The following is a 22,266-nucleotide window of genomic DNA, read 5'->3' on the forward strand; positions in this document are numbered from 1 at the left end:
GTGTGACTCTGATGGCATCTATTAAATAGTAGTCTTTTGTGCTGTTAGTTTTAGTAATGAGAATGTATTTGTAAACAAATGCATGCAAGCGGTAGATGAGGCTATTCAAGGTACTGTAGCATGTTCTGATTAACAAGACAACTGCTTAATTTTATGGTAGAAATTAGGATTTTTTGTTTTTCTCAGAACTGAAAATGCTGTTCTCACCTGATAATAGACAAAGCTAGTAACTGATATATGGGCTCCAGTGGGTTGCTTCCCAAAACAGAAAATTCTGTAGTATCTCTTATGAGCCTGCATTTTTTTTGCAGGCACTTCCTATGGACAGACTACCAGCGACACTGAAGCATTACACCAGGCATATCATCACATCAATCAGTCTTTGGGAGACACTGACGATCAAAAAGTGCATGCTTCTGCAATGGCAGTCTCAGAATGCTTAGTGCAAAGTGTTTCACAAAATAATGACATCTATTCAAAAAATATGTCAACTACTGAATCAGGTAAACGTCTCAAAGGAAGACAAAGCTGTGATTTCCCAGCTATTTTCTCATATTCTTCTGTCTAGGTTAAAAAGAGCTCTAATACTTCTGGTTACATTACTAAGGAACTGCAGGCCAGAAGTAGGAACATGCTCAGATCTGGCTTTCTCACTTAAAATATATAGGTTTTACACCCTGGGGAGGAATGATGATGAAATGAGTATCAAACAAAAAATCTTGAAACTAAACCAAGCAAATCATTCATATTCAGTACATTGATTCTATTCTCTGTATTACATGAAAATTGAAAAAATGGCATATATTGTATAAACATGTAAACTGAGTGTATGTTTCAGCAATAACAGTCTCAGAAGGGTTAGAAGGAAGGCGTGTATCATACAAGGATGTAAAATGAGTGAAGGAGTGATATCTGTAATATTCCATTTATTAAATATTTTTAATACTAGTCTTTTACAAGTGCATTTTATAAGATTTTTTAATTCATTTTATTATTTTGCACTTACTAGATTTACCTACTGTAGAAGAATTGATGAAACCTATTAAAGTAGATTCATGTAGTGCCAGAGGTTTTGCTTTGGAGCCTGAAAGGTATTTATTTCAGAATATATGTTTTAAGGATTGTAATAACTTAAGTTCATTAACTGTTTGTGAACAACAGCTTACGAAATAACTCATCTGTCTTTTTGCCTAATTAAATTATGAAATTTCATTATATTTTACGCTGACATAATGGTGCTTGTGGTGACTTGTAAAATGGATATATGGTATTAATTTGTTTAGACCAGATTTTCCCAAACAACTTTGTGTGATAAGCAGCAATGGTGGCAGCAATGTCTTGTCTGTCAAATCATTTGGAAGAGTGTCCTCTCTACTGTCCTACTGCAGCTAGGCTCTCTGCATTCCCAGCCTTCTGCTGATCTCAGGGGCCGATTCCCCATATTTGGAATTCAGGCCGCATCCTAGCCTAGCTCTCCAGTTTCCACGATCTGAGAAATCATCACTGTCTCTTACTCTACTCACTGTGACTGCTAACCTGTGCTCCATACCTCCTCCTGTTTTGCTCCAGCTTTTATGTCTAGAACGTGAAGTGCAGGCCCTAGAACCGTCAGGAATAGGTTATGATTCACAAATGAGTTTGGGGGAGTTTAACGGGCAGTTGTACCAGCAGAAGTTACCGTTCATTGTTTCACTGGCATTAATTCTATGCTTGCAGGTGTTCACCTTGTAACCCAGGCCAGTACCCACAGAAGCAGTCACTGCTGGGAAATGGTTCTCCTTCCACACTGTAGGAGTGAATCTTTAGCCTAGTCTTTTTTGCTTTTTAACTGAAACAGATAGAATATTGTTCTTAAAAGTAGCTAGTGTCTCTTTCAAATTCAAGCAGTCTTTATAGATCATACCTAAAGGGAAAATTGCCCTTTTTTCTGGAGTGATAGAAATGCAAAGGACAAAAGTCTTGTTATACCTGACTTTATTCCTTTCTTTTGTAGTCCTGTGAAACTGGCAGGCAGCACAGCAAATGGACTTGTCAACCACTTGCCATTTAAAGAGCTTCAGAATAACACAGTTTGGGAGACAAACTTATTTGAAAAATTTAACAGAGAAGAGAGCATCTTTCCTTGGACAGCTGTGAATGAAGATAGCCTTCAGGGGGCAACTGAGAAAGAGGTTGAGACCAATGAAATACAGCCTGGTTCACTGAGAGAAAAGATAGTACAAGACTCTCTGCTTTCACAACAGGGCAGCAAAAATAATCAGGTAAATAACGTCAAACATTTTTAAAATACGTTTTTCAGATCACCTATCATTTGAAGATTACACTCCTATGTTTAGGAGTTGAGAAACTGTTTGTATTTTTCTTGAAACCCTCAAGTTACCTTTGCTGCTGTTAGAGGTAGCCAAATCCAGTGGAATTTGGGACTGAAGGGATTCATCTTGCCCCAGCCCAGTACTTTCGAGTCTGCTGCAGTTGTGTCCCCAGCTCAGACTAGTAGCAAGGCTGAGCACATATTCCCCTTGTGGAGGGGCTTGTGCGGACACCCAGAGGCTCAGAACAGAGCGCAGGGGGCTCGTGTGAACGTACCTCTGTGGCTCAGACTGGAGAGCACACCCACACAGAGGAGAGTCAGCAATAAGAATATAGCATAGACTGCAGTGATCAAGGGTAGGGCTCAGTCAGATGAGCGTACTGACCAGCAGCCTGTTTACATGTGAAGGGCTTCTTTTATCCCCTTTTCCCTTTAGTTTCCCCACAGTTGTTCCTTCCTGATCAACCTTAGTCCCTCCCTTTCCCTAAATGTCCCATAAGTTTTGCACATTCCCACAATCCTCAAAGCATCCCATAACCAGACTTGCACAATCCCCAAATTCTCTTCCCCCTGCATTCCGTAATAAGCCCCACATCACTTTAGGCAGTCACCCCTTCAGTTCGCAGGGCGTTGCAGGGAGAATGCTTTGGTTGACTCAACTAAATGCCTTTCCCACCAGGAACAGCAGGTTGAGCCTTCTTCTTTGATGGTCTTAAGAGCTGTGTGCTCTGTTTTCACTGATCCAGGTTAAGAGGTTTCTTCTGCCTCCTGCTGTTCCTCTGATCGTCGCTGTATCTTTGTATTCAGTGTGATTAGCCTTTAGTCACATAACCTGGCAGCTAATGGTCCTATAGTAGAATGCCACTTCCCAGAACGTTCAAACGAGTATTTTGTATTGGTTTGTATTTTGCATATTCCCAAAGTATGAGAGGATAAGAAATTCTGCAAAATAACATATTGCTCATTTAATGAAAAATAAATTTTTCCTCATATTTTTTCTGCTACTCCAGAGTCTTACTGTTCTGTAATCCTAGTAACTTGTTCTGTATTCTCTTGTATTAGTGAAAGTTACCTTCAGACCACACCAAAAACTAAAATTTGTTTTTAAAAAGGTCTGCTCTGTTACAGGCACTTCAGTCTCATTCCTCGAAGGATGAAAGACTAGAATCAATGACAACTAAACACATGTTGTACAAGAACATCAAAAGTACAACACCTTTACATAAAAAGAAAACTTCACACAGTCCTCATGGATTGGTTAGGAGTTCTGGATATGGGAAGTCCACTTCACATTCCAAACAGCTTTTTCCATCTAGTGAAAAGAAAACACTGAAAGAAACTTTCAAAAAGACCAATGTGAAAGCCAAAAGTCCAGCAAATAAAGCAAGACCTAAAGGTAATTCTATCTTAAGAGGTCTGAGTTTTACTTTTAGGAGCTAGAGAACTTTGCTGTTCGTGCTTCCCATACATTTAAAAAAAAAAAAAAATTCAAAATGTTGGAGAAATTTAAGAACAAACGCAATGAGGTGTTGATTTTTTTTCCATGAGTGTATCAGCATGAAGTTGCTGGAGGGGAGGCTTTTAGGTAAAACTGTTGCAGTGTAGTCTTGTTCGAGTTGCAGCCATGTCACCACTGCCTGTGAGACTTTCCTACTGTTCACCAGTAGAACTAAAACAATAGGAAAAGCTGTTGTTCAGAAATAAGTATCTACATATTACACTTTTCATTCTAGTAAATGCAAATATCGTTAACACTTCTGTGTGATGCTGTAATTCCTGTTCTCAGCCTCTTCCTTTTATCTGTTTTCCTCAAATACAAAGAAAGCATTAAAAAAACCTTACCTAACAGTAAGTAAGGAAAATACCAGTGTAGCCCTGCGAAAGCTGGATTGAAAGTAAATGACTGAATTCTTTGATTTTTGGTTACTGGCCTCTTGCCTTGCCAGGCTGTATTTGATAATTCTGTTCAGCATATTCATGGACCATGTTTATTATCACTGAGGCTTGGGAAAATAACTCTCCAGGTTTTAGCACACTTCAATATCATGTAATGCTTTTAAAAGCCTTAGGAGCAGTGTCGGGAAAACCAGTTTAGGATTATATGCCCCTCCTAGGGAGCTGCTTCAGAGTGGCAGCTGTCAAACTAGGGGCCCTTAGTTCCTCAGCATGTTGTGGTGGAGCTGTTTGGAGAAGAGCAGGGTGTATGGGCAGGAGGAGGCACCTCAAGCGCAAGGGAAGGACAAGTCCTGAGAAAGTGAGGCCAGTAGCCTCACTCAGACGTGTTCGTCCCTCTCTAGCTATAACTATTCCCCATACCAGTTTCAGGGGCCTTCAGAAATTCATCTCCCCAGGATGTGTTCTGCAGGGGCACCACTACTTCCTGCCCCTAGGAAGGGAATGGGACTGAAGCAAACAACTGATTTCCTAACTGGCAGTATTAAGGGAGCACCTTTGTGAGGTGATAGTGTAAGAAATATTAAAAAGTATTAAATTTGGAAAATGATCATTTGCCTGTTTGGTTTTTGCGTAAGGCATTCCTAAGTAGGAACTTCTAGCTCTCGTTGTTCCAGGCAGAAGTGAAATGGCAGTTGTAGTTAGTATCCGTATTTCAGAAGACTAAGCTATAAATAGTTACATATATGTTAGTTGCTATCTAGGGTGAACTTCCTCATGTTTTACATTCCAGTCAGGTTGCTACTTGATGCAACAAATAGATGTTCCATCTCTTTGTAGGCTGTCCCCACTGCAAAGTCCACTTCAAAAACTGCTGTGTCTGATCTTCACTGTAGCTTGGAATATGTTGTGTCTGTGTATACTTAGGTAGTTGGCCATTCTTAGAGCAGACAACTGACTAATCTTGTTTCATGAAGGATTTATTATCCACCTATTCACTTCAGTTTTGGTTTTATCTTGTTTTTTTAATTCATTTGTGTTTTGGTGTTTTAGTAAGTAACTGATGGCTGCTACATTTTTCATGATGTCTTATTGCTCTCAAGTTTCTATATTTAATTCAAAATCCTTGCTGTAGAATACTTTTTAGTTGCACACTCCAGGGAGGGATCACAGGGATGGGTCAGGTGAATATATTTTTACAAGGACATTATAAAGAGCAAAGTTCTGAATATAATTTTGTTCTGTTTTACTTTGTGCCTAAATGAAGAAGGCTTATTTGCTACTAGGATTATAAGATCTGCAACAAAGGAACCAACTTCAAAGGAGGGTATTAACAGAGTTATGTCTGGTGACTCAGTTGTTAGTAATCATGTGCAGCAGGTTGTGGACTCTGGCAGGCAGTATCAGCATGTAAGTAATAATTAGTGCTGCTCTTAGTACGTAGAACTTCGTTTGCAAGCCTGTTTTGTCAAGATCTTTTAATAATTATCTATCGCAAGATTGGCAAATGCTGAAATATTGAATAAAGACTTTAATCAAATACTGGTTTTTGCTTTTAAAATGTGCAAGTATAATCATACTGCTTTTCAGTTGCTTGGCTAATTCTGTTACATTGGTTCTATATACTTAAAGCTGTAATGCTTGTTTAACTTCTTAAAAATGCTTATCTTTTTATAGAGAGGGGCATAATTTTAAATGTAACTTGTAAGTATAAGTATTCTGTCAAGAATGTTAAATAGTACTTCTGTTTGTTTTTTCTGCTTCTGTTGCATTGAATGTTTAAAAAATCTTCTGACTGCTCCAAGATGACTGAATTTGCAGTACTGTGATGGATTTCCCTTCTGCCTTATAAATTTTAAAAACATTTATTTAATGAATCCCTAGATCATTGCTGCTTTTCAATAGGCAAGATGTATAGTAGAATAACTCTGGTAGCTGTGTAGTGGCTATCGTCTCCAAGGGGTGTGTTTTTCTTGTTATTTGTTTTTTGTTTTTTTCCCCCCCATACATGTTTAGGAAATGGGAAAGTAGCTCTTTAGAGGAAAAAACATGCAAGATGTTTTGCTATTAGAATGGAAGGGGGGGGAGTTGTTTTGTTTGTTTTTGGTTTGGTCTTTTTTTTTTTTCCCCTCAAGCACAATATGTGGTTGCCAGGAGTCAAGACAGTCAAAATTGTTTGCGGGGGTTGGGGAATCCTCAGTAAACATTTGGCTCAGTGTGATGTTTCCCTGAATTTCTCTTTACCAGGACTTATCATTTTCTCCTATCAGAAGTTGTGAGAGAGAATTGTATTTGTTAAGACGAGCACAAGTTGCAGAGGAAGAGCTGAATACAGCTCATGATTTGATTCAACAGCTAACCAGCACAGTTTCACAAAAGCAGCAAGAAATGGAGACAAAGATAATGGAATTGAAAACACAGCATGAAAAAGAGCTCTCTCAGCTGGGTCAAGAAAATTATGTTCTTCAGAGTAAGGTGCTCTATCAGATCTTGTCTTCTGCTACTGTAAAACAGGAGAAGCATTGGTCCAGAATATTCAGTGATGTTATCTTAGATGAGTTGTTGATGAGAAGAAAATACAAACTAGCAATATATGTATAAATATGTATGTGTGTACCAACTACTACGTTTATTGCCCATAAGACATGATCTTTTTTCTATGGAGACAGCTATGTTATCCCAGATTATCTTATTTAGCTATATGAAGTGTTCTGCAGCAGGCTTTTTGCAAAGATTTAACACATTTTAATGTAAAAATTTTAATAACAGTTTAAGAGATACCACTTGTTACAGAGACATAGATAAGTACTATACACTTAGTTTGTTATTTTGATGCATTGTTCTATGTTGTGTTTTGACTATATAGCATAATTACATTCCCAGGGTTATTCCACTATACCTCGCTGTCTAGATACATAAGAATAGAAAAGAGGGAGGTGTAATTTTATTGTTAATTTTTCCCAACCTTACTATACTGTGTTCCTGATTTGCATGAAAGCAGAACAAAGAGCCAGTATTATTATTGTCTCATGCCTTAATGTATATTGACTTATTTATAACATACTCTGAATTCAAAGTATAATCTTGTAGAGAATTCCATATTGGTAATAAAACTTTCTTATTAACTGTGTGTATATTTCTTTATGAAAGTTAAGAAGCATGGAAGAGCTGACTAAAGGAAAGAGATGGATCCATGACACAGCAACAGTTCCTATCACTGAAGAAAAATTGACCCAAATAAAAAAAGAAATTGAAGACCAAGAGGTCATTATTCAAGGTTATCAGCAGGTATGCCGCACAGCATATTGTGCCAGTTTCAAAAACAAAATTTGTCAGTGGTTACAGCTTTTCTGTCGATAGCAGTTATCTTGGTATCTACAGAGTGGAAGAAGTTTTAAGTACAAAGGACACAAATATATTGCATGTTTAAGAAGTATTTTACACTTGCCTAATTTGGTGTAATTTTTTTCCCCAATTACATATAAATGTCCTAAACTGTAAAAATAAGGTGACTTCTCAGTTGAGAACAGGAAGATACTTTATGGCCAATAAAGAACCTTTTTGTCCAAAATGTAGTAGAAAAATGTAGTATTTCTTAGCAATTTTATAATTTGGGAGGATTCCGTTTTTAAGATGTATTTCACATAATATGAGCAGTTGATTGCAAGGAACCATATTAGTATGCCTAATATATTACTCATTCAGTTAAATATAGAAAAAGACAAAGCAAGCTTAAATGACCCTTTTGAATACTTGCAGCTGTAAAATAAGATCGGTTAGTTTAACCAGCTTTTGGGGTAGTGCTCAGCAGCTTTCAGTAGTAGAGGCACGAAATCTTGCCAGTACGGCTGCAGAGCTCCCAAATCGGTGACGCTTTTTGTCCATGGGACTGGAGCATGGGCAAGCTGAGCTGTGGTCTGTCTGCACCCACCCATGTATGTGCTTTTAGAATATAGTTAGATAGCTTTGCACAGGAGCTGGCCTAGGGGAACAGCTTCCTATTGCTAAGTCTTAGCACCACAGTGAGCGAACACTAAGCTTAGATTGCAGAGGTCACTTTATAATACTCCAGGAAAAAGCTAATGAAAGTAGATATCCATTTTAGAAATGTGGTAATAAAACATTTAATATTTGCTTCCACTACAGCAGTGTTTCAGAAGACAAACTGTAGAAATCACAGACAATGGTTTTTGAACAGGTAAAAGGATTTATTTATGAACATTCTTTGTCTGTCTCATCTTAGGAAAATGAGAAGTTATACAAACAAATGAAAGAGCTACAAATTCAAAACAAGAAAAATGAGGAACAAATGTTTAAGGAGAATCAATGTTTAATGTCTGAATTAATAGCCCTAAGGTAAGCTTATTTAAACATCTGACCTAAAGTCCTGCTGATCTTACAGACCTGTGGGAAGGCTAGGTTCTTCCATAGGGAGAATATTCCAGTGCCAAAATATAAATATCCCTAGTCATGTCAGGATGTATGTACATATATTGCACTCATTCTGGTATTACAGCTCTGCTCACATGTCAAAATATTTTGATATTGTAAGATACATAGTAGATCAGGAGTCACAAGAGATCCTGGTAGTGGGGGAAGCACTAGGTTCACTACACTGAAGGATGAAAGGATACTTGAGAGCTCTAGGTCTCATAAGATTTGTGTTCTATGCCAGTGATGAGGAAAAAAACCCTAGCAACTGTTTTATTCCTAATTTATTGATCTGTGCTTGTGAGATAGCCCTAGATGAGTTTTGCTGATGCTGAGTGGGCTTTGGTTCCCACCCTCATGTAGTCACAACAGACGAGTTTGGTAGCTTGTGTAAGATGAGCAGATTCCACCTTACTTATTTTGATCATTCTTTTTGTTTGTTTAATTAAAACTGTACTGTGAAGTTTCTTCCTACTTTGTTTTGAGCCTGCACAGATTGACTTTATAGCACCAGTTTTGTTTTTTGTTTGTTTTTTAGTATGCAACTGTAGTATGCCAAATTACTACATTGAATAACTGTCTTTGCTGTTGTTTTTTAGAGAAAAGGTGAATATGACTAGTATCCAGTCACGGGTAGTGCAGGGTCCTGAACCAGCCAGAAATCAGAGTTTCACAGAACTGATTTCAGAGCTTCGAACAGCACAGGTAGGTATATGCCAAGCCCATTGTTCACTTGTTCATATAAACAATGCATAACCATCGATACAGTAGACCAATGATGTAAATGTAAAAAGTGGAGCATACTGCTATTTTTACAATATTAATTGTTAGCCACACTTAATTAAATATCACAAATGTCTTGTCAAATCAACTCTCAGAAGTAATCCCCTAAGTCACAAATTCACTGAAAGTGTGCTGTTGCCATGTTCACTGGCAGTTCTGAAATATCTTGTGAGAACTTGCAGAAAGTAGTGATCCGCAGATATTTACTGATATTTATATTTATATTTAATATATTATATATTATATTATATTTACAGATATTTATATAACTTTCCACCTGATAAGATGGATCCTGAAGAGTACTTATCACTACTCTTTACCAAATAGGTTCTAGATAAGAACATGGGAATGGAAAGAATCTGTTGTAATTCACTCATGTCATTTCTTTTGTAGTACTACATGTGTTGAGGGGTGGGGTTTTTTTGTTTTGTTTTGGGGGGGGGTTGAGGGTTTTTTTGGGGGGGGTTGTTTTGTTTGGGGGGGTTGTTTGTTTTTGGGGGGGTTTTGAGGGAAAGTGTTTAGTAAGCTTCATGTTAAAATTAAGGGTTTGGGGAGGATTTTTATTTTGCTTACTGTAAGTGGGGACTGTTCTGGCACATGGTTCTCTGATGGTTAGGCCAGAAACTAAGCTGGTTTCTAAATGGTAAGGTGTGTGATTAAGGAAGCCAGATACAGTGGGCTTCAGGGATCAGGGGAGTTCTCCTGGCCTGACAGAGCTGACTTTTAGGCTCTAAGACCCCAGGTGTCTCCCAGTTCCTCCCCAATACATGCTGCTGCTGCAATTCCCTGTCTTTAGGTCCAGCCAGTAGTGAGGCTGAGGCATATTCCAAAGATGGAGACATGCACGCAACAACACTAATGTGGTCGGACATCGGATAACGCAGCGAGCAGCGCCTTTGCTCACACCCACAGAAGCACAAACAGCACAGACAGCCTGATCCTCTTTAGCAATCAGGATGGGTGTTCCCTAGCAGTCACACACAGGCATGCACACACGTGGATCCCTCCACGGCCTCCAGCCAGCCCTGCACGCTTTGTCTATCTAGTGGCAGGCCCCCAACTCCCAGTCCCTCCCTAAGGACCAGTGTCCCTAGACCTATGGCCTCCTATGACCCAGGGCCCCCATCTCCAGACAGTTGCACCCAGATCTCTTGTCCTACTCATCAGCTGGTCTGGCTTGAAGTTTGCTAGTGGTCATACATCTATACACAGAACAGAGAGCATGCACAGAAAAATGTTGAGAAATAGTGTAATAGGAAGATAGACTGTAGATAAGAAGATAAACTGCAGTGATCAGGCACATGACTCAGCCAAGTATACTGACCAGCAGTGTACTTGCACTCAACCAGGCCCCTTTATCACCCTTTCTCTCCATTTTCCCATGCTTGTTCTTCCACTGTCACTTTGATTCATCCCTTTCACTGCCCTTGTCTCCTTTCAGATAAACAACACACCCCTAATTACTTTTTCCCATTGGTTCCACTTTTGCTATATCTGTACCCAGGTTTGGTATTTCTGATAATGTTACCTAGGTCGTCTTGGTCTCGTCTGCTATTACTAGCACAGTTACCTAGGTACTGCTGGCCTTGCAAGGTTGTACTCCCCAAAAGGTCCCTGAAGATCCCCTCCAATTATCTGCAAGTTTGGCCTTTTCTCACATAGCTCTCCTTAACCACCTGCAGAATCTGGTCATTTGTTATGGTGCTATCTGTATTCTTGTCAGCTTCTCACTGTTAATTTTATATGTCTGGTCTGTCCTTTTCTTTTCTATTAGCTAAACCTCAGGCCACGACCTAGTCATCTGCCGGCACACCTTAACATTGTACCTGTTTCCATCTTGTATGGACGTTATTCACTCCCTTGTTACTCTCTGATTGTGATCATAGTTACTCCCTGGTAAACTGATTAAGGATATTTTTATGAATCAATAGTTGGAATTATTTCTGTAGTGTGCAGTGGGAGTGCCACTTCTGATCACCTGGTAAAGATACTCTCTCTAAAATAAAGGTAGAGGTGAGGAGGTATCTGTCCTTACACTTTAAAATTGTAGAAGCTCAGTTAGGCTGTCCTTAAAGGGCTAAGCGGTTAAAAGAACGAAACTGAGTCTTGTGCTCAGAATAAGGCCACATATTCCTAAAGTCAAAACCTTCTCATTTTGTGAGAAGGATCACTTCTTAAAATCAAAGAATAGTGGTGGATGTAGGAGAAGACAAGCAGGCAGAAATCTCTTAAGACAACAGCTCTTTTGAGACTTATCTGTTCTGTATAGTCTTGGAAAGATGATAAAGTTTGGAAAGAGAAACTTCATTTTAATCTAGTTTGTGACTTTGTGAAAAGATAGTACTGATATAGTAACTTGGACAGATGGGATGAACTGTATGTTGTCAATAAATGCAGACTGTACATCCAACCATTTAAGCTGTAGTCTTTAGTATTAGAAATAAGCAAAACTCTTTTCTCTACTGACCTTTTCAAAGGGAAGATCTGGAATGTTTTCCGCTTCTAAGAGGTATGTAAGACTTTACCTATAAGAGATGACAGGTTTTTCTGTGTCTAACTTGAATTTTTCTGTGTTCTACTGTAGCAAGCACTGAGAATAATACCAAACCTAGAAACCTCATTGCTGCCGTGGTCCAATGCAACAGTTGTGATTTAATCCTTTTATGGAGAGAAAGCATGTTCAGTTTTTTGTATGAAAATCAGGTTTATTTTTTGTTGTCTTAAAATTTTCTCTAAAATTAAGAAGGAAGAAACTAAACTACACGAAGAGATAAAGCAGCTTAAACAAGACAGACAAGCTCTTGAGGTAGACTTGGGACAAGCAAAGAAAGAGAGAGATCTAGCCAAACTCCAGATTGCTTCCAAATCAGGTAAAGGACCCTTATTTTGCTGAATAATTGTGCCTCATCTGTGTTTCTTTAAATAAATATGTAATTAAATTAAACTTGCTTTTTATTAAAATATGACCCAGGATCAAATATATCTAGACTACTTCTAAATGCTATCTAAACCTCTAAAAACCGTATGGTGAAGGAGGCAATCTGTTAGAAAACCTTTTCTGGTAACTAGCCAAACTCTTCGTTGTTGCTTACCGAGCTTGATTTTATTGCCCATCTCCCAGTGGGCATGGAAAATTGACAATTCCATTTGTATGACAACTGTGTTGATACAGGAAGGCTTGATCTGCATGTTAGCCTCCTCTTTAGATCTACTCATCACAACTTTATCTGTTTTTACCTATAATTTATGCCTTGTAACATTTCCTGATGTTTTTCTCTGAACTCTCTCCAGTTTGACTTTAGCTTTCTTAATGAGAGGGCGGCCAGAAATTGGACTCCTTCAGCTTCCAGTATCAGGCATCACAAGTGCTAAAAGTTGTCTCAGTTTCCTCCCTGTCTTTTTTCAAAATGTTTGATCCCAAACTGGAAGGAGTATGGTTAATACGTATATAAGCGTGCATTCTGTCATCCATGTTGTTACTGAAAATTTGTTTATTAGAACTTGACCAAGGATGAGTTCATCTGGGATGCTGCTTTAAATATCTTCTATGGTAAACTGTGAACCACTGAATACTATTACATATGAGAGAAAAAGCTTTTTGAAATACACTTGCACAAAAATCCTAATTTTGCTCTGGTTTTAAAATTTTACTAATAGAATTGTCAAAGTAATAAATATTTGAAAAGTACCTGAGAAGGATGGTTTTGACTAATTGCTTCTAAAAATTCTTCAATAAAGCAATACTGAGGGTGTCTTTATCTTGTAGGTGAGAAGTCGTATGAATTTAAAATTATGGAAAACTCATACAAACAAGAAATTGCTCATTTAAAAAGAAGACTTCAGTGGTATGCAGAAAATCAGGATCTTTTGGATAAAGATGCAGCCCGTCTTAAAGATGCGAGAGAAGAAATTGAGAAACTAAAACTAGAGGTGATACTATCAAGCTTTTTTTTTTTTCTTTTTTAAGAAGTTGGAACTTAAAATTATTTCTGTTCTATTGATGAGTATAATGTAACTTTGACCTTTACAGTGCTCCCATCTTTTTCAAGAATAAGCACATGAATTCTTCATAACCTTTAAATCAAATGTGCATGGCTTTATATTCAAAATGGATATTCGTTGCACATACAGTCCAAATTGCAAGTGCTTAATGCCTAGAACTGTTTTGCTTGCGTTGGGTGTTTTGATGATGCTTCTGGAAACAACTGTAATGTGATTCCTTAAGACTTGCAAATTTGTTGGCCAAGAAGAGCAAGTACATTTTTACATTAAGAATTTGGAACATCCCTCTTGTCATTCTTCTTTCCTCCTCTTTGCTCATCGTAGTGTAGGCAACATTTCTTCTTCTCTCAAGTATCAGTTCTAAGTTCCTTCTCTTGTAAACAATCTCTGGTTGAGGGAGGAAAAAAAGAAAACACTCAACATACAAAGCAAGTGAAACTAGTGCATTAATCTTGAATAGTTCTGAGATTTGAATTGCCTGTTAGTAGAGTTGACTTAAGGTTCACAGAAATAAAGAATCTTACCTACTGATAAAATATTGCTGATCTTGGAAGTTTCTTAATGGCATGTTATTAGTGAGATCAGATTAAAGGAGGTGCTTCTGAAAGAGAAGCCAGGGAGAGGAGATCACTTAAAGGCCACCACATCAAACTTTTATCAACATATGATTGGTGCACATTAAACTCCTAACAATATATCCTTGGTGTGAGAGAAAATACTTTTAGTTGCATTTTTCCTGGGACAGACTGGTGCTCGAAAACAGTAAAGAGCTTTACTCTCATAGAAACTATCAAAAGAGTCAAAAACTCTATGCCAGCATAAAAGTGTAGCTCAATACCCACATATAGCCAATATAGCATTGGTCAGAGAGAAACCAAGATAGGGATACTTGCAATTATACAAGGTGTAACATACCTCTACAGTGAAAGTAGTGGCTGATAAAGGCAGGAAATCCAATTTTAGATTCAAGCTTTGAGTCTTCGTGGCCAGATTTTATGCGAGAGCAGAAACATCAGCTATCCGGTTCCTTCCCCTGATCCTGAGAGTCAGCATTTATTTAGGCACAACATAATGTTGTTTTTTGGCTGTTTCTGTATCTCATCGCAGAGCACAGCCCTGCAAAACACAAACTATTTCCTTAACTGATGCTATATTCATGCAAGACCAATGTAGTCCATTATATTACTTCATATTAACCAAACCTGTATACTGAGAGGATGGGAGAAAGAAGCACAAGATTTACTGTTTTTCAGACAAGGGTGCCCCTGAGTTGAAGTTCTCTTCTGGGTTCCCATGGCTACTTTCAGCTTCTTTGATCTTAAAAAGCTATAACTTAGTTTAGGAACCTGAAGAAAAAATTAATATAGAAATTACTATTACCAGTTCTTAAATTGTAGAATGCTTCCATTATACTGTGTTTATTTGAAACTTCTGTACTACAGGAAAATGTCTCTGATGTTTATTTTCTCATAAATTGGATAGGTTGAGAAGCTCAGAACTGAAGCTGGAAATCAGTGTGTGCAACAGAAGAAACGTTTTGGGGACAGAACAGCAGATGCTAAAAGAATTCAGGATCTTGAGCGACAAGTATGCAATAATATAACTCTTTATGGCTTAACCTTTATTTCAGATAAGGTCTCTCAACATTCACTAGATCTTTTGTAAGGATAAGACATTGAATGAAGCCCCCTGATAAAATAACTTTTATACTATGGACACTTTTGCCACAGTAAGCTACAATTATTTATTTTACGAAGGTCCTGCTGCTACTGTGTTCTAATAAGATGTTTACTGATGTCCCTTTTAAATTAATTGAATGTTAAAATACTGTAAAATGAAGTTTCTTGGAAAGGCGTGAGGGAGAAAGCACACTGAAGCTTCCTGTTTATCTTCTGAGTCTCCTTCCCCCTCTGTATTCAGTAACCCTTCAACCTTATGGTCAGCTTCAACCAAGTTTGATTCAAGAGTGGGGGTCTAAATTACACTGAATTCCTACAAGATTCATGAAAACTGGTAGAGAGCCTAAAATCCATGTTCCTACTGAGGAAAAGACAAGAGGAACAGTGCTATCCTGAATTTTCAAGAGAGAGCAGGCAGTTAACACTTGACTCCAGATTTTTCATTATCCATACTGATTCTTGCCTAATCAAATGGTTAGGAAGTATGAGCAGGGAGCTATGTTGGGAAAGATGTAGGGCTGCAGGACAAATGGGAAAGATCCTCCACAGTATTTTAAACTGGAGAGTGTAGAAAGCATCTTATTCATAGCCAAAAGAGTTTTTATTAGTCTTACACTCATGATGCTTGTTTATTTTAAAGCATGCAGTGAAATTTAAAAAAAAAAGACATTAATCTGTTATATGGGGGAATAATGTTATGAAATCTCTAACATAGTTGAAAAGTAGAGTGGAACGTGGAAGTGTGACTGTAAGTCCAGGAAACAGCAAATGTTTTAAGTCTTATTTGGCCCTTAATGTTGTTAATGCTAAAAAGGTAAATAAAAGATCCATTTGATATAACACAGTCTAGAGACTAGAGCAATATTCTGTTTAAATAGAAGATGTTGTAAAAGTCAGTAAGAGAGAGCAAGTCTTACTTGTCTATTTTATGTTGAACAATCTGAGTTTGATCAATCTTACTTTCATAAGACACTTTCTAAAACTCCAATTAGTCTTACCACTCTCTTCTTAACTTGTTCATTTACTTTAATTTGAAAAGTTAATCTTAAAGTCCTCTTCTCACAAAGTAAATGTAAGCAATGTGAAAAAGCATTATATCGAAAAGCCTTAAAATATGCATCTCTAGTTCTCATTCTTCACCCAGCTTTTAAGTGGATTACGTTTATTAACATTCGGTCACTGTACTTCAGTTCACTTTTCATCAGAATTTTTTTTTGACTTCTGACTTAATTTTCTTTTTGATAGATCAAAGAAATGGAAGGGATTCTAAAAAGAAGGTATCCAAATTCTTTGCCTGCTTTGATTTATGCTGCTGCTGCTGCTGAGAAAAGTAATGATCTTTCAGCTAAAACAAACACAGTTGATTTTTTGGAGAGAAGAATAAAAAAGTTAGAAACAGAACTTGAGGGTAAAGATGATGAAGCTAAAAAAAGTCTCCGTGTTATGGAACAACAATTTCAGAAAATAAAGGTAAAAATTGGCTGCTTGTTGAGTAACATACTCTACTGCACAAGTAATGGTGTAAGGCTACTGGAGTCTAACACGGAACAGTGGTGAAAATTGAAGGCAAAGACCATATTCAAGGAACAAATGCTCAAAATTTTTATGACCAGAATATTAATGGCTTGGGCATCTGAAATATAAATAGCACTGACATTGTTAGTTTAGTATTGAAATAGAGAGGACGTGTTCCTGGGGCTTTAATAATCCCATTCTTACAAATGGGGCATGTGGATTTCATCCCGTGGATGAGAGAAGCTGCTTGCTTAATTCCTTGCTGTATCAAAGGTTGTCATTTCAAAAGTCGTCTGACTCTACTTTTCTCTGGGGAATGCCTAGGAGCACTAATCATCACATCCAAAAATTATATGATAGCAGGTCTTAAAATTTGTGTTGGGAAGCGTTGAAATTTGGCATTTTGCTTTATGGAAAGGTAAACTGCACAGGTGTTTAATGAACAGGAGAGGAAAGCATTGGTCAATTGTTCTTCTTTCTTCCCATGTGAATAACCTATCATGTCTTCCCCAGAGGCTATCCTGGGTAATAAGAGGTTAAATCCTGTTAGCTTTTCCTCAGCTCATTAGGGAGAAAGATTCTGTCTCTCTCATATTTCTGCTTTTGGAAAGGAAGGGAGGGGAGGGGGAAGGCTGTCCTATTAGAGTTTATCGTGATGATTTTAAAAAACTAAGTGTAATTTTGAAGCATGTGACAGTAATATTTGCAAACTGACACATGGCAAATACATAATGGCATTTTTAAACAAAGATAAAGATTTCTGTTGATATTTCTTTCGATATTAAAATGAGATACTAATTTGCATGCCCAAGTTGTTAACATCTGAACAGACAAAATTATATAAAAATGAAATGGGGGTTTCTTTTTAGTTTAATTTTCATTCCCACAGCTACTGTATTCGTTGTGAGTGGAGGATGAACTTGCAGTAAACGTGTTGAGTAATTCTATTTTAAGCTGACTTATGCTTGTTTAATGTAATTTATTCACTAAAACTCACTAGTTTCTGAACTGATTGAGCATAGTGTTGCTAGTAATACTGATATGTATCTTGTGTTATGAAACCTTACTTCAGGTGTGCAGCACCTTTAAAGAATAATAAAAAGAGGTAGTAATAAATGTACAGCTGAGGAAAGTGCTTTCTTCTCCGTTCTCCCACTCCCCTCTCCCAGGTACAGTATGAACAAAGACTTGTAGAGCTTGAGCAACTACTTGCCTATAAATTGATGAGTGAGTCACCAAAACTGAACAGTGATAAAGCCAGTTTTACAGAACTTGAACAGGAACTTCAAAATCTAAAGGAGATCCATCAGATCACTGTTAAAAACCTCCAGACAGAAATTGAAAACCTCAAAAGTCAAAATTCACAAATAACACTTGAAAGTAAAAAGGGTTCTAAAGACTGGCTATCAACAGACTCTCAAGTGAAACAAGCTAACACAAAAGAGAGATTGTTAAAACTAAATCAAGAACTGGTCACCAAAAATAGAGAAATACAAAACCTTACAAAAACTGTAGAGAAACTTCAAAAAGAAAGGATGATGATGTTGTCTGATGATAATTTCAGAAATAAAACTGATAATAAGGAAAACTCTACAGAGATCTTGAAAAAGAATACCTTAGCAAGAGATGCAAGGAATTCCAGCAAGAGCCAACCCTTGCCAGGCATTTTCAATGATGATAAAGTATACCAGCCACATACCTTTTCTGATACTAGTATCTCAGAAGTTATGCAAGAAAATAAACAGTTGAAAGATGACCTGGAAAGATTATCTCTACAAATGAACCAGCAGAGGGTAAAGTCTCAAGCAACACTGGCTTATTCCGAAAATAATCTAAGAAGGTAAATGCTTGATGGGTTCTTTTAAAAACCTTGTTGAAGTATTGGCTGATACAGGATTGTAATGAGACATGTTAACATATCAGTCATGTGTGAAGCTAGCTTATACATGGCCAATGGTCTCCATAAACTTCCTTTCTGCTCTTGCCTTTTTCAGTGCAGTGCGCCATCACAATTCTTCCTCCAGGCAGACCTGTATTAATCCTGTTTATCAATGCTACAAATTGTCATGGTTTTGAGTAAAAGGATCGCAGTGTGTGTGTGTATATATATATATATATATATATATATATATTGCATCTTAGATGCTTTATGTTCATGTGTTGTAGAGTGTTAATATTTGGTATCCATACCTTCTTTCAAACTGGGCCGTTCTTTCCTGAAATTTACTTGACCAAACATAGAAATTTTGCTTCACCTAGTCTCTAGTAGCTCCCCTTATAGTCAAAGCAGAGGAAATAGGCATCTTTAGACTGCAACACATTTTATCCTAAAATAGATACCTGAAATATGACTGCTGAATTATGATTTAAAAGCACCTATTTTCTCTCTGTTGATTTTTCCTAAGGAAAGCCTAAAAAGGTGATTGGCTCAGAGTTACCTGTATACTAGCTGCCTCTAGTTAAGTGAGTTGTGTATCCAGTGTGGTCTTCCTGCCCTGTTGACCCTCCAGTGCAGTAAAACTAATGATAGTGTTATCTTGCAAGGTGTGGTTATGAAATTTTCAAGATACACCACCTTTAACATTTCTGGTATTTTATGTGTTCGGGTGAGAAACTTCTTGCCATTTTTGAAGAGCTATCTGTATCTGCTTTACTGCATGTTACTTTCTTCTCCTCCTGTCCAGGATACAGGAAGACACAGCAGAATACATTGCATCTCTGAAAGCTTCCCATCAGAGGGAAATAGAGAAGATTCTTTGTCAGCATGCAATGGAGCACTCTACCTCTACTGTAGCTGAGCTACACAGCAGAATTTCAACACAAGAGGTAAAATACAGTAATGAGACTCATTATACACCAGTATCCTTAAAAGTTACTAGATTCAGGATTACTTTATCTTCCTTTGAAGTAGGATGTATTGTTTCAAAAATGAGCTTGTGCCACTGTATATGTTCATTAAAATTTTGGGAGAAAATGTGTGCAGTATGAAGGTAGTGAGAGCCACTGGATTAGTTTCTTTTTTTCTTTTTTTTTCTTTAACTGAGGAAAGTAAGCTGCAGGTTGAGACTTGTGTTCATATCTTATACATGTAAATGTGTGCTATTTAACAATTCAGGTAACTTTAGAGGTAGCACTGTTAATATATACATAGTGTATACTTGCAGTTCTGCAGTGCTGATTATATTTTGGTGCGTTTTTCCTGAATAAGTTTTCAAATGTTGTCATGGGTATTTATGTTAATGAAGAATATTTTTAATCTTGTAGATATTAATAAAACATCTCCAAGAACAAATCAATGAGCAACAGAGACATCAGGAAGCCCTTCTAGTTTCACAAATGCGAGAGGAACTCCTACAAAAAGAGGTATATTTAAGTTTGGGTTGGGGGTACCTTATATTGATAGAAATCCTCTTCATTTTTGTCCTTTTAAAGTTTCAAATACTATACAGTAAAACAAGTCTTAAAAACAGTATCTTTGTCGGTTGTTCCTAGATCAGTTAAATATGAAAATGCAATATATTTTTCTACTGTGAACAGGAAAAGCAACACAGATCACAGAAGATTATACTTTGATCTCCTTTGATTTTTCATGAAAGTATGTGACATCTGTGTGAAAATTGATCAGTAGGTTAATTCAAACATTCATGGCCTCTTTGAGAGCTGTGATGGGTAGAAAACAGACCACAGGACTTTATTAAAAGGATATTATATTTCATTATTATTTGAACATAAAGACTCAGAACAAAGTCTTCCTTTTTTCATCCATCATTGCTACAAAACTGATGTGGGTGAGTATATTCTTGGTTATGTCCTTTGCCTATGAAAATTGGTCTTTTAAGAAGAGAAGTTTAATTGTCACAGTTCTTCTGAAATTCACTTCTATTGTTTTCAAACAGGTATCTATTTTTTTCCTATTTTTCTACTTCCTTTTTTGATAGTGTATAATCTAAAGTTTACACTTGCTCATGTTTTCATTTTGGAGTTAACATTGCTTAAATTTCCTGAGTCTTTAGCTCAAGCTTTTTGATCTATTGGTTATGCTTGTTTCATTCTTGAGGTGCTGCCAATCTTATTGCTTGCTGTTCAGGAGGACAGTACAGCTTGTACTAGCATTGTGCATATGTTTCGGTTACCATCTCCTTGATGTATGAATATTGCTAATATAACTTTATTTTTATATTATAGTGGTTAACCTGCAGGTGTTGCTAAAATGAATTCTTACTTTCTGTAAGCAACTGAGAAAACTTCAGATGTTTAATCTCATTTAGTGTCCTCCTTTAGAACAAATGCAAGAAGCATCAGCATGCATTCAGTACATACTTAATATCATTAATCTAAATCTCAGTAAGCTCATTCAATATTTTTCTTATCCATGCAAAATTCCAACTCTGTTGTGAAAAGTCATTATAGAAAAGTCAGGGTTTGTAAGGAGAGAAGGAAGATCTTTTATTAAATAAGCTTTGTATTTGCCAAATAAAGACTCATATTATGAATCTAATGATAGATGTTGCTGCCTTTCCATACAAAACTTGTTTCACTCCAGTGATCTATGTATATTCTTTCATGTATGTATACTTCCTCCCAGGGTAACAGGGCGAGAGTTCGACATAAATGTTATTCAGCAGATCTGTTTCTTCTCTGCCTGTTTGCTTTACAGAGTATTAATGATGGTGCAGGTAAACTTTTTTGGTGGCTCACTGGAGGTCAGTTATCTGAATACTAATCTTCGAACTGCTGTTCGTGGATGTGTTTCATTAACTATACACTTACATAACGGATCTCGGCTTGGACAGCTTTGTATTCTGTTGGTAGCAGAATATATGAAGCATGTTTTTTCCTGAGACTTTCTTCCTTCATAATGTCTTTCTTGCATTTTTCTTGTGTCTAATTACGTTGTTGAGCTCATGCAGCAGTCTCTTCCTTCAGTGGGGCAGCTTAGCAGAGAAGCAGCAGTGAGTTATTTTCATTGAGCTTACAAAACTTAAAGTATTAAGACTTCTGCTCCTTTGACTAATGTGACTGAAACTGGCCCACAGGCTCAAAGCTGCTGGAGAAACCAAGAGGCAAAAATGTAATAACATAGGCCTTATTATTTTAGAAAACAAAGTTTAAAAGCAGAAATAATAGTGAGCCACCTTGGAGTCATTTCTGAGTAAAAGTGAGAGCATCTGACGAAGACTCAATACTTCCAGCTACTTGAATTCAGCAGCAAAGAGTCAAGGACGGCTAAGCGCTTGAAGAGGGTTAGCAGGAATCAGATACTGGATTTTGAGAGCTAAGGGTTGTGGTAAAGGATTAAAGATTTCAAAGCTTTCTATGTAATTTACTTATACACATTAAGAAATTGGCCAAGAAAGACTTAAGATGTTAAATGAAGAAATATCAAGTTATTTAAAATATGCAAAGAATAAGAATAAACCAGTAGAATTTATAAGAATTTCTTGAGGATTATGAAATTATAATTCATTGGTTGAGTGGATTTGACCTGCAAATGATGAGACTAATGGAGTTTGTAATCACGCGTGTTATCACTGTTTTTTCTTAATTTACTCCTTAGGAATGAGCTTCACTGATGCATTTTACATGTGATCTTTATGCAATTTACATGTGATCTTTATCCAGTGTATGAAGAGATTGTATAAGAACACATAA

General features: G+C 37.1%; 1 protein-coding gene across 5 annotated transcripts in view; it reads left to right on the top strand.

Moving 5' to 3' along the window:
* CEP162 (centrosomal protein 162) overlaps positions 1 to 22,266 on the top strand; it is a 46,592-nt gene that overhangs the window by 19,813 nt on the left and 4,513 nt on the right. For all 5 annotated transcript variants that reach the window (XM_067294034.1, XM_067294036.1, XM_067294035.1 and 2 more), the window contains 16 exons: positions 312 to 503; positions 1,010 to 1,091; positions 1,994 to 2,261; positions 3,440 to 3,707; positions 5,472 to 5,614; positions 6,452 to 6,679; positions 7,355 to 7,492; positions 8,448 to 8,560; positions 9,235 to 9,340; positions 12,162 to 12,288; positions 13,185 to 13,348; positions 14,903 to 15,007; positions 16,345 to 16,569; positions 17,784 to 18,454; positions 19,299 to 19,440; positions 19,879 to 19,977. In XM_067294034.1, the coding sequence (XP_067150135.1) occupies positions 312 to 503; positions 1,010 to 1,091; positions 1,994 to 2,261; positions 3,440 to 3,707; positions 5,472 to 5,614; positions 6,452 to 6,679; positions 7,355 to 7,492; positions 8,448 to 8,560; positions 9,235 to 9,340; positions 12,162 to 12,288; positions 13,185 to 13,348; positions 14,903 to 15,007; positions 16,345 to 16,569; positions 17,784 to 18,454; positions 19,299 to 19,440; positions 19,879 to 19,977 (3,071 nt within the window). The remainder of the gene's footprint in view (positions 1 to 311; positions 504 to 1,009; positions 1,092 to 1,993; positions 2,262 to 3,439; positions 3,708 to 5,471; positions 5,615 to 6,451; positions 6,680 to 7,354; positions 7,493 to 8,447; positions 8,561 to 9,234; positions 9,341 to 12,161; positions 12,289 to 13,184; positions 13,349 to 14,902; positions 15,008 to 16,344; positions 16,570 to 17,783; positions 18,455 to 19,298; positions 19,441 to 19,878; positions 19,978 to 22,266) is intronic.

The sequence above is a fragment of the Apteryx mantelli genome, chromosome 3, assembly GCF_036417845.1.
Source record: "Apteryx mantelli isolate bAptMan1 chromosome 3, bAptMan1.hap1, whole genome shotgun sequence".
In the NCBI taxonomy this organism is placed as follows: Eukaryota; Metazoa; Chordata; class Aves; order Apterygiformes; family Apterygidae; genus Apteryx; species Apteryx mantelli.